The 12,756-nt window shown below is 39.5% G+C and overlaps 1 protein-coding gene across 2 annotated transcripts in view; it reads left to right on the top strand.

The window, feature by feature from the left end:
- The window catches only part of IMPG1 (interphotoreceptor matrix proteoglycan 1), a 132,502-nt gene that overhangs the window by 47,419 nt on the left and 72,327 nt on the right, over window positions 1-12,756 (top strand). For both annotated transcript variants that reach the window (XM_047860032.1, XM_047860031.1), the window contains 4 exons: window positions 4,470-4,528; window positions 9,088-9,108; window positions 10,784-11,031; window positions 12,421-12,497. In XM_047860032.1, coding sequence (XP_047715988.1) covers window positions 4,470-4,528; window positions 9,088-9,108; window positions 10,784-11,031; window positions 12,421-12,497 — 405 coding nt within the window. The remainder of the gene's footprint in view (window positions 1-4,469; window positions 4,529-9,087; window positions 9,109-10,783; window positions 11,032-12,420; window positions 12,498-12,756) is intronic.

The raw sequence follows: 12,756 nt of genomic DNA, 5'->3' as shown, positions 1-12,756 counted from the left end.
ACTTAACTTCCTAATACAGAGCTTGGGATGCAGTTAACTACTCAGTGACCGTAGAAATGCAACTGAAAATAGAAGCATTCATAAGAAAACATAACCATGAACTTCATTTGTGGAGAGCCTGGGTGCCCAAGCATCTCACTCAGCATGGCCAGGGAACCGACAGGCCCCTACTTGTCATACTTGGAGAATTCAGTGCTTACCTCCTCTCAACTGGATAGAAGATAAATAGGCAAAAATATTAAACCTCCAACTTCCTCCTGCATCAGCGTTCAGTCAATAAAATGTAAAGAATCATTTCTACAAACTTCAAAGAGAAAGCATCAGCATGGGGTGTTTATGAACCAGAGAAGTACTTAGACACGGGTTATTAGATAGAATGAATTAAAGAATAGTCTGTTAACTTTCTATTTGTTCTTGAAATATTCTCTTCAGAAAATCTTTAGTATAGTCGGAGTATCTTCAAAATTGGATAGTTGGCCAAGATTCCAATTCAGGCAGCCTGGCACCAGAACCCCTACTCTTAACCATTATGCAATACTTCCTATTTTTCCCAAATGAATATTTATGGGACAGGGATTTTTGTATCATCATCAAATTAACATGCCCATTCTAGACTCTGAAAACTTATTAGCCAAATAAGAGTATGTCTTGCTGGGTCTTGTTCCAGAGACCCATCACATCAGTCCTGCGGGTTCCTCTGCATGGTCACTGGCTTCTCTGAGATGGAGCCCCTCTGGTTGGAGCATCTGTTCCCTTTCCAGGCTTCTGAGCAGTCCAGACCACCCAGCAGCTTGCCAACAGATAACCAACCCACTCCACCACCGCCCATACTTGCATTAGCAGAGCCATTCAGGCCTAATCAGGAATTAATGGACAGTGCTTTGAAGTAATTTAATTTCCACAATAAACCTAATGAGCAATTTAATACAAATGTCAAAAGGAATGCTTAGCTGTTGTCTGAATGCTTTCTCCTGTGCAAACGCTCATGAGAACTCAATACGGCTGCCTTTTTATAGCCCCTTGAACATACATTCCAGCAGAATCAGGGAGGCCCCTGTGCATTTAGTATTATTAATAAGGTTAACTGGGCACTTAATTAGCAATTTAATGGCTAGCACTCCGTAATTGGAGGGTCCCCAGAAGATTATTTGGCAGAATTAACTGAAGGCCTTTGTCATCTCCTCCCTAGATGCCTTCTGCACCCTCCTAAGCAGAGCTGAGTCTTAATCGATCACAGACAGGTTCACAAAGAGGGCATGAACAACAAAATCCCTCTCTGCTGGAGCCAGTGCTGTGGAGCACTCTTGGAGGGGAGGACGGCTCTCCTTGGAGATGTTCCCCACTGCCCATGCTGCAGCTGCGGGCTTCTATGGGAGCAGTTCTGTTTTGATTGACTGTTTTCATCCATACAACAGCACCTCTGGTATACTGGACACAAAAGAAGGACAAGTCAGGGTCTGAATCTTCCACTCCAGAAACTGCTGCTCACACTTAAACATCTAGTCTAAGGTGTTGTTACTGGAATGGCATGACAACTGCCTTGGGGACCCAAAGCTATTTGCCACAGAAAGCCAGAGCAGACCTGAGGCATGTACACAGCTCTTTCCTACCTGTCTCGGTAACAAAGACCATCTCCTCAGACCTAAACTCCTAGTTCTCCTCTGTTAAGCCTGTGGTGGGGGTGGTCATGGAGGCACGGAAGCTTAGTACTCAGCATCCCTGCCCTTGACCCCTACAGGGACCCTCATCTTGTCCTTTCCCCTCACTGGGTCTTTCAAAAACAACTGACTGAAGTCTTGCTCTGCCCCCGTCAGACTCCAAGTTATGTGGCTACTGAGGAAGTAAAAGAAAATTGGACTACCAAGGAGCTAGTAATCCAGTAGAAGATGTAGATACTAAGTTAATCAAAAATACAATATCATCAACTCTTTGCCCACTGTGTGTTAGGCATTTATTAGTTATTCCTTATAGGAGCCTTATAATATAGGTATTGTTATCCTTTTTGGACTAAGGAGATCGTATTCAGAGAGATGAAGCAATAAACTGAAGGTCTTACAGCTAGAAAGGAACAGAACCAATATTTAAACTCAGGCCTACACAGCTACCTCAGCACAAAACCTAGCTATCTTCATCGCTGCAGTTACTATATACTGAGGGAATGAAAACTAATTTTAATATTGGTGAAAGAAAATATGATTTAGCTGGTAAATCAGTCTGCTGGAAAAAGAAATCTATGACACACTTCAAAGGCCAATGTAAGTGATTTGGGGATTATCTGTGCATCACTGCCCTAGTCCTTGGCATAGATAATATAGAATCAGCAGTAATTTTAGATACAGTGACAATGCAGCAGCATGTTGATGAGTTTAGAGAATGAAGAGATCCACTCAAGTCCATTAAACAAAACTTGCTGAGTCCCTGCTATGTGGATAACGGCCTGCTAGGTACTGGGAGGGAGGGAGATGAAGATGAATCAGACACAGTCCCTGAGCCCAAGGAGCATAATCTCAGTGAAGGAGCCATTGTGCAGCTCATAGACTGTTTTATGGGATATACTGTAACAAGTTCTAGAGCAGTAGGGAGAAGAAATCATTGAGCCTGACTTTAGGGCTCTACAAATTCTCGATAGAGAATATGCTTGAGCTGGCTTTGAAATATGGCAGTATGGGCAGTCAAGGAGCAGAAGATAGAAGTTGCATCTTGGGCTAAAAGGGGGAAAAGTCATAGAGGTCTGGAGGAAGTACATGTTGTAATTTGAGGAGAGATAGGTGTTAGTTTAGTGTCCCGAGAGGACACAATATTGGCCAAGAGGGTAATGATGACAGGAAGGGCAAATGATAAAGTGCTTGGGGAATGGAAGGTTAGAATGCGCAGGACCTTAAATGCCATTCTAAAGGAACTTATTCAATTGGCAGTGCAGCCCATCAAGGGATTTTTAGTGAAGAACAACAGATATGGAATGATTACCTTGGAAATAAAAATGTGGTCAAGGAGACATCTCTATTCCTCCTGCCCTAGCATATTCCCTCCCCCCGCCAAAAAAAAAAATTTCTGCTGTCTTTCCTCACACACCCCTAGAAAATCATTTCAGCAATATAAAAAGGGAGATAGGGAAGGTATGCCTGCCATGAGAATAAGAATGTGATGGAAACAATATGTATATGGGGTTCAAACTACCAGGAGTTAATGAATGGATGTGATGGGCACAGAGAGAAGGTATTAGGGTTGCTGGGTCTTCTGGCATGGAAGACGATAGGTGTTTATGAACCTGACTGAGATAGAGAGCGCTGGAGGAAAGGCAGATTTGGAAGGAAGAGAATAACTCTGGTTTGGATGTATTTAGTAGTGGCAAAATTGGGATATTCACATGTAGAACTCAAAGCTATGTCTCAGGTGATCAGTGAAGCTATGGCAGAAAATGAGATCCCCAAGGGGGGGGCAGAGGGGAGTGGGCACAGGGAAGGGAAGGTGGTGCCAGGTTCCTGCTCACCTCCTCAGCCTCACTTTCACCCTGCTCTCCCTTCCAAGCTTCGCTACTAATACTATCCCTTTCTCTTGGTCTCTCTTGCCTCCCAGTCCATGCGGGAGTAAGCTGGACAGAGCAGCGCCTGTCTATGTGGCAATGTGTCCCCAGAGCCTAGCACAGTGCCTGCAGTCAAACTTACTGAATAAGTGGGAGGGTGAGGTAAGGAGGCTAAGCATCTTTATATTTAAAGTAGAGAGTGCAGACGAGACTAAGATGGAGTAAAGAAGACTGAGAAAGTGGTCCTTGAGATAGAAGAAGAACCAGAAAATAAGCAGGCACGGCATGGAAGAGAAATGGAAAATGCCACTGGATTTGGAGAGAGCCAAGAGACAACAGCCTGGAGAAAATCCTCCCCACTGGGTGAATCCAGAGGCAGAAGCCAGACCGTAGTGGGTCAGGAATAACTGAATATAGCAATTATAAAATATTCTTATAATATGCTTCATTAGCAAGGTCAAACTAATTAAGAAAATTTATTATAAAGTCCACATAAATCTACCAGTGAATCTAACCTATTAGAGTCTGCCTGTACCATTTTTTTTAGATATAGCAGCCATTTTGACTTTAGTAACCTCTTTAACATATTTTCCAAATCATATAATTCAACTCAGAAAATATTATAGTTATTCTTTGTGTATAAATAAAAATACTGTAGCCAAAAAGGTTTCTTCCAAGTGCCACCTTAAAGTTTTTTCATATTTTATAGAAAGTACCCATGAAAGCAGATCAGAACTACCCAATTGCAGCTTTTAAATAAATAGCAAAACACTTTCCTCTGGGTTTCAGAAATTACCAAGAACAAAGCGTTTGGCCTCAATCATTGCTTCAATTTTCCATTTTCATTTATTCCCCCTAACTCATCAGAAGTGTTGAGACTTTTTCAGTTAGGTAACATCTGACCTGGTACAGCCAGAGCGTTTCATAAATTTCTTTCTTTCTGCAGATGCAAAAGGTATTTAAGAAATTTCCAGGATTCAAAGAAATCCATGTGCTAGGATTTAGGTAAGTAAGAGGATCGGACTCTTCTCAATTTTTGAATTACTTTTTCCCTATCCTCTTTTAAAAGCAGTGTCATGAGGAATATAAGGTTCTTCTCCCCCCAGTTGTTTAGCCCTGTCGAATCCTGAAAACTGAATACATTTCAGATAAAGGAATTGTCTAATTAGAACATGACTCTAGGTGATTTTTTAAGGGGGTAACACAAGAGCTGTGTTCCTTCCTTCCTCCCTCGGGAGCCAGAAACACTGCTCTCTGCAGAGAGCTCATCTGCTGTCCTTGGCAATGTCATTAACGAACCTCTTAGGAAAACACCTCAGTAGAGACAGGTCAAAATAAGTAGCAATTAGTTACCTTGGTGTCTGATTCCCTGGTTCCCTATCGAATGTTAAATATCATCATCGTTTAAACAAATCAGGCTGACCCTATGGAATCAGGTGAAACTAATAAAAAGAAGTATCTGTGAGGGGTAAGGGAGTTGAAGGAACAGGGTAGAAAGGGACAGAAGTGGAAGCAAGACTTCCCAGAATATACCTTTTTTTTAATGTTGTTTTTTTTTTATTTTTGAAAGATAGAGTGTGAGCGTGAGAGAGGCAGAGAGAGAGGGAGGCACAGAATCCGAAGCAGGCTCCAGGCTCTGAGCTGTCAGCACAGAGTCCAACAAGAGGATCAAGCTCATGAGCGTGAGATCATGACCTGAGCTGAAGTCGGACGCTTAACCAACTGAGCCACCCAGGTGCCCCCCCCCACCAGAATATACTTTTATTATCATTTTGACATCTAAACTGTAGTAATGCATTACCACACAAAAATTTCTAAATTACAATTTTCTTTTGTTTTTTTTTTATTTTTAAAACAAAATTTTTAATGTTTATTTATTTTTGAGTGGGGAGGGGGAGAGAGAGGGAAACACAGAATCTGAAGCAGTTTCCAGGCCCTGAGCTGTCAGCACAGAGCCTGATGCAGGGCTCAAACCCACAAACCACGAGATCATGACCTGATCCAAAGTCAGACATTCAATTGGCTGAGTCACCCAGGTGCCCCACTAAATTACAATTTTATTTTTTTCTAAATAACAATTTTAAATAAAGTAAATGAAATTGAAAAATAGTGCCATGCAGGGTTCAGTTATGTTCCCACAGCTTTCCCACAAGCACGCCTATATCCATTAGCATCTCAACACTCTAATCAAGGTGGGTTCATGATTTTTGACAAGAAGTTTAGCATCCTTTTTCCTTTTTTTAAATGTTTATTTATTTTTGAGAGAGAGAGAGAGAGAGCATGCAAGCAGGGAGGGGCAGAGAGAGAGAGGGACAGAGAGAATCCCAAGGAGGCTCCGTACTGCCAGCACAGAGTCCCACATCATGATCTATTCCATGAACCGCAAGATCATGACCTGAGCCAAAATCAAGAGTCAGAAGCTTAATCCACTGAGCTACTCAGGTGACCCGCATCTTCTGTCTAAGTTCTCATTCAAAACATCTACCGATGGGGCCATAATAGGACATATTTTTTAATGGCCGCAGGGTATATGTGAGCCCTGGCATGACAGAATGAGATTCCCCACACCAAGGGGGATTTGTAAAGTGGGTAGAGAAGGCTTCCCCCAAAGTACTTCCTGGCCCCTTCACCATCTGTTGTGTTAAAGCTATAAGTTGCCCAGAGCAAGTCTACAGACCCACAAAGAATAGCTTCCAGGCGAGCTCTACAGGTGTATTTCTCTCAAAGATATCAGGCCCCTCTGATTTGTGTGACTCCAGAGAAAGAAAATATTGAAAAGTGAAAGTTATAAAAGATGAAACCCTTAATATGTACCAAAGCAGACTCATTTTTCCTTATTTCAAGATGCTGCTCCACAATATTCCATGTGAAATCAGATGGATTAGAGGGAAATAAAAGGTGATAGTGGAATATTCTGCATAGATGGCAAAGTCTTCTGGACAAACCACTGCAGCTAAAAAGCAGATGTTGCATTTAAAGCTGAGGGAAATGATAGGAACAGTCCTTTCAAGTGGACATTATGCCCTCCTTTCAAATAAATGAAAACCTAATAATGAAAAAAAATCTATTTTAGAAGAAAATGAAAGTATTAAGGATGATGAAATTTTGCAAGATAAAGATTTTAAAGATATATCTACTGAAGCTGCATCTTTCCCATGTGTTTATCTCTGTAAGAATTTATTCTTATTTCTGCAAACGATGTTTATAAAATAAATTTGATCACATATTCCCAATGCTCTCCATTATGGAATGAATATTTAGTCTCCCAGAAAACAGTTGGACCCTGAATAGTATAAAAGATATGCTTATAAGTATGGCAAGCTTTTAATCATAACTAACAATGCTCAGAATATTGTAAAGTAAACTTAGAATGAAGGATATTGCTTCCTCATGGAGCCAGATCCCCTAAAACACTATGAGTCTCCTGGTACTGTCTTTATTTAGTTCGTTTGTACAAAACCTGATCTATAATTTCATAAGTACATTTTTTATCAGTGAATTTTATCATTTAATTCTCCCAGACACAACTGGGAAGTTATGAGGATGTCTATGATTAACACAATTCTAAGGATGCACAGAAAAAGATCAACTTTAAATATTGCTTTATCTTGGAGCACCTGGGTGGCTCAGTCGGTTGAGCGACCCACTTCGGTTCAGGTCATGATCTCACGGTTGGTGGTTTCCAGCCCCGCGTCAGGCACTGTGCTGACAACTTAGAGCCTGAAGCCTACTTTGGATTCTGTGTCTCCCTCTCTCTCTGCCCCTACCCTGCTCGTGCTGTGTGTCTCTCTCTGTCTTTCAAAAATAATAAATAAAAATGTTAAAAAATTTTAAATATTGCTTTATCTTTTAAAGCAATATGGAAAACTATTAACAACCATTTAATCTAGTCAGAGGGTAGAATCTTTCAAAGGCTAGTTCACAGTTGTCCACAACAACTTTATTTGTATTAGCAACAGTAGGAAATAACCCAAATATCCATGAACAGAGCAATAGATACACAAATTGTGGAATATTATTACCACAGACTACTACTCAAAAGAGGAAGCAACTATTAGAATATACAACAATATGGTTTCATCTCAGAATAAGTATGTTGAGTAAAAGAATACAGAGAAAAATAAATATATTATGATTCCATTTCTGTGTGACTCTAGAACATGCAAACTAATCTATAATGACAAAACAGATCAGTAGTTGCATGGGGAGGGTGAGGCAGAAAAGATGGAGGGAAGGATTTCAGAGGGGCATGAGTAAACCTTTGGGAGGAATTAATTTGATTGTGGTAATGGCTTCACAGGTGTATAATATCAAACTTACCAAACTGTACACCATCAACATGTGCACTTTGTTTTGTGACAATTACATTTCAATGCAATTTTTTTTGAAAAAAAAAATGAGCAGAACTAGGTGCTTGGCCCAGGGAGCCCTACTTCTCCAAACTACAAGCCACTGCTGAAAGGAAGCAAGAGGCAGGCCCCACAGAGCAGCCCTAGTTAGAGAGTCATGGATCCTCCTCTGCTTGCACAGAAGGAAAATCATAGCAAAGTCTCTTTCAGTCATTTTACCAAGGGACAAAAGTTCAATGAATTCATACCCCAGGCAGAAAGAGCAGTAACACAAATCCCTTCATATGTAGAGAATGTCTTTGTCAACAAATTTCACCTGAAAGGTAAAATGAGAAAACTGAATATAGCTTCTAAACTAAATTCATATATACGTCCAGAGGAGTCCTAAATATATTTGTCAGTTTGATGACCAAAGTTTGATGGGTAGGCAGTGGTATGGCCAGTGCGCCCAGACTTGAAATCAAGCAGGATAGGGTTTGAATCTCAGCTCTGCCACCTTCCAACTTTCCCTTTCTGTGTGTGTTCCTTGTTCTGTAAAATGGGGATTGTGTTGTTGAAAAAGATTAAATGAGGATGCATATAAACTGGCTGGTACAGACCACCCACTCAGTAAACAGGTGTTTATTTTTCTTGCAACCTGTTCCATGATGAATTGTACCACTCCCTCAAGGCTTACTGGTTAAAACAATTTGAAAAACAATCAGTCAACAAAACACCAGTTCCAGTGTCCAGTCTCAGATAAATTACCTTCAGGATTAAATAAATAATTTAATGTTATTCACAGGGTGAGAAATCCATTTATAAAATACTCTCCAAAAAAACTTCCTGGCACAAGCACTACCCAAAATGTAAGACGCATTGGATATATTTGCAGCCTCTTTGGGAAGAATATGAAGAAATCAAAGAGTTTACAAAGAAGACCAAAAGTACATACAGCCTATGAACTAAGGCTGAAATCCTAATCAGAAACATCATATAATGGTGTTTACTTCCTGAGATTTATGTGGCTCTCACAATTCCATCCAAATTCTGATGGCAGTTTAATGTGTTTCCTTCAACACATTCCTGGGCAAACATGGAACACAATAGAAAGAAATCTCTCTCCCTCTCTCTCTCCCCTCCCCCGATATATGAAATGATTCATTGAATATCTTAATAAATTTTATAAAAATTCTTTCTCCCTTGCATGTTCCCATTGCTCCTGGTGAAATGAAGACCAAAGAAAGGAAAAGATGGGTAATTTGGACTTTTCTAATATTTTGAAATATAGTGCCTTTTCTCCCACAGATTTACATACTGATCTTTTATAAGTAATTTTTACATACAAAGTCTGGGATAAGCCCATGGCTTTTTATTGGTGTCTTATTTAAATGAGACTAATTGCTGTAAACAATAATAGAAAAAAAGTTCTACAGAGGTTTATCTAATGAAATATGTATATATTCAGAATTTTGTGATGCTTGAGTTATGTGTCTGCTTTTAGACATGTTTATTGTTTCTTAATTTCTTCTCTACTTTAAACAGATTCATTTCTGTATTTAATTTTATCTCCATGTGCTGTATTGTTTTTCTTGAAGACAGACACTTATTTGTATGAGCTTGAGATCCCACAAAATCTGGATCTATTGCTGGATTTATGTCTTTGCTGATGTTAAAGTTTAACCATGTTAAAAAAAAATAATTAATTAATTAATTAAGCAATCATTTCATACTAAAAAAACCCTTAAGTCAAAATTACTGTATGAGATAAGTACGTGAACAATGACTTGATCAGTGAAAGTGTATCCTGTAAAATTCAAAATCTAATTAGAAAAACATAAAAATGCCTTTCTCTGAGGCAAGCGTGTTTTAACAGTTTCTTAAATGTCATTTGTGATGGGAAATTGTCTGTCTGAATGCACACTTGTATAAGCAGCCAACCTAAGTCTGGAATAAAGGAGAGAAACTAATTTGCTCCTTGGTTCCAAGGTCAGTTTGAACTGGGACAGAGCCCACAATACCGTGGAGAGCTCAGTAATAAGAATCCAGCTTTGGCTCCTAAAATTGACTAGTGAAATAATGAACTGTAGATTCTGAGTGATTGTGTGGCCCAAAGAATTGCCAAGAGTAAATATTATCAGTTCCTGTGGCCTTTGAAACACTCTTGCATCCCTTTGTGTGGATTTATGGCATAAATTGAAAGGTAAAACCTGATCATGGAGGACAAAGCTACAGAGAATCCCATTTCATTTTTATATGCAAAAAGGCATTAAATCAATAAATATGATAATAAATATAGTTAATTGTATAGTACATCCCTTTCTCTTTTTTCACACCTTTCTTCCAAGATGTTATCTTAAAAGCAGCTTGAGGAAAAAGATTATGTTATTTTAGAATTTTGTTTTTTAATTAAAAAATACTTCTTGAAAGAAGCAGAAGAGAAATAACCTGAAAATTGAAGCTTTGACTTGGTACAATGTGTACATACTATTGTCCCATTTCTATGTCCTGTATTGCTATTTCATAGACCTTCCTGAAGAAGGTTATAGAGAAAAGGACAATTCATCCTTCCTGCTGATTGGCACTGCATGACTTTACTTGTAACACCACCAAAACTACTGGTCAGTAATAACAACTCTTGACAATTAACACTTTTTCAGAAGGAATAAAAATCCATGATCACTTGATGCCACATGATCAGTTAGTAGCCCCTCTTCAACCTGGCATTCTAAGGACTAAAATATAGGTCAATTCTTCTTCCACATTTCAAATTTCTAATAAACATTTAAACTAGCTTTGAAGTGAGATATTCTTTAAGAGCCCATCAGCAAAGATGATGAAGCTGTCTTGAATCTTTATAGAAACACAGTGACTGTCTTTATAAGGCATGTAACAACGGGTTTGGGTGGAATGTGTCCTCTGCTGTCTACAGTTCAAGCTCCACAGAAATGCGACTTTTGGCCATCTTTAAGAGAGACATTGCAGATGCAAAAAGCCCTGCGAGTAACCTCCTGTCTTTTGATTCCAACAAAATTGAGAGTGAAGGAGTCCCTCATGGAATGATGGAGGAAGACAAGCAACCAGAAATCTATCTCACAGCTTCAGACCTCAAAAAGCTAATCAGCAGAGCACTAGAGGAAGACAAATCCTTGGATGTGGAAACAATTCAGTTCATTGATGGTCAGTTGGTGATTTCATAGTTCTGGATTTATCCTCATTTTGACAGAGACACTGGGAGGTGTAGAATGTCTCAGGGTCACTGTCATTTTAACTTGGGCCTTATAGAGTCAATCATTTGTGTTACAGGCACATCACATATGGTATCACTTCTCTTTCCTCACTCCAACCTGTGTCTCATTGGATGAGCCTTTAGTGCTACTTCACATCAAGAATAGGTCCAGGAGAAGCCCAGAGTTTCAGTTCAGTAGTTCAACTACAGTCATTCAATGGAGTCCAGATGGAAAGAAGCACCCACGGACAGTTCTGTTCCATTGGCACAACCCAGATTCCCTCACCCAGTAAATTGGTTGAGTCCCAGAAGGAAATGGATGGCACATTATTAGAATAGAATAGGATGACATGAGGAGAGTTTGATAAAGGGACTATTTGTAAAGTCTTTCCTAATACACAAAGGAATAGGACAGTTCTCTGGAGCCAAAAGTAGCAAGGCCCCATTACTACCTCTAGGCATTAAGGGTTTGTCTCATAGTCTAAGCCATCCCAAAGCCAGAGAGCAAAAAAACATTGATATAGTCCATATAAGTCAACATCCTAGGGCAGAGAGTAGCAGGGAGAGAAGAGAAGAGTGGATCTAAGAAAGTCAACAAGATCATCAGGCACACTCAGGATTCTCAGAGGGTAGCTGAAGGAACCCAGGAGCCTAGAACTCTTCACTAAGCCCAGCACTCTTGGCATAATAGATGGACCCTAGAAATGCCATTTTAGTATGACATGGCATGAAACTGGCATTCTCTGCCAGTTCTATTTCTCTGGTTTAGGCAGTCAAACTCAACACTGGAAAACATCAAAAGGTCTCTTGGCACAACATGCAGGGCAAGGGAATCTCCTAGGCAAGAAAAAGTGAGCTTCAGACTCATCTCAGAGACCATTTGGTACTCTGGTTTATCTCTGTTCAAACTTCTGAGATGTTCTGAGAATCGGGCTTCAAGGTAGAAGTAGAATCTGCAAATAGCCCTTGGTTCCAGCATTTATTCTAGCTATTTCTTTTTTTGTTAGCTTAGTTGTATCTTCATCCCCACTGGCCTAGCCAATCAACCTGCCTGCTTAATCCAAATCTATACAGTAAAGCTAAACATCCTAAAAGCCTACTTTAATAACTGTTCTTATCACATATACATGTAAGATGTACCCCCGCATTTGTCTTTCAATTTATTACTTATATCAGTGACTATTAGTGTATGTGATGCTGATTTCTAAATGATTTGCTACACCACTCCTTAAAAACTGATTATTGCCACATTTTCAACCCTGACTGTTTTAGTGCCCCAACCACAAAAGAAAAAAAGAAAAAGAAAGAAATACTCAAATCTTGTGATTTTTCACCTGCAGAATTGTTGGGGTCATTGCCAGGCTCCGATCCTGACTTCCAGTCAGTGCTGCCCACACTCCTTGCCGATATCACAAAGGTAAGTGAGCTTATTGTTCTTTCGTTCTTCAAATAGGAACGAAGCTTTCCATAAGAAAAAAAAATCCACTTAAGGACTGAACAGAACAAAATCTTCTTTGCAATGCTAATTATTTTTTTTTCTGTTTTTTACAGGCAGTACTTGGTTGCCATTTATATTTTCTGTGTTAATAGGATACAACTTACTTTTCAAATACCCTAAAATTCAAAATTCTCTTCACCATAGTTAGATCTTTGTTTCAATTAGTGTCAGGACTTGC

The sequence above is a fragment of the Prionailurus viverrinus genome, chromosome B2, assembly GCF_022837055.1.
Source record: "Prionailurus viverrinus isolate Anna chromosome B2, UM_Priviv_1.0, whole genome shotgun sequence".
NCBI classification, from domain to species: domain Eukaryota; kingdom Metazoa; phylum Chordata; class Mammalia; order Carnivora; family Felidae; genus Prionailurus; species Prionailurus viverrinus.
The sequence above is the reverse complement of the archived record's forward strand: the minus strand, read 5'-3'. Positions and strand labels throughout refer to the sequence as shown.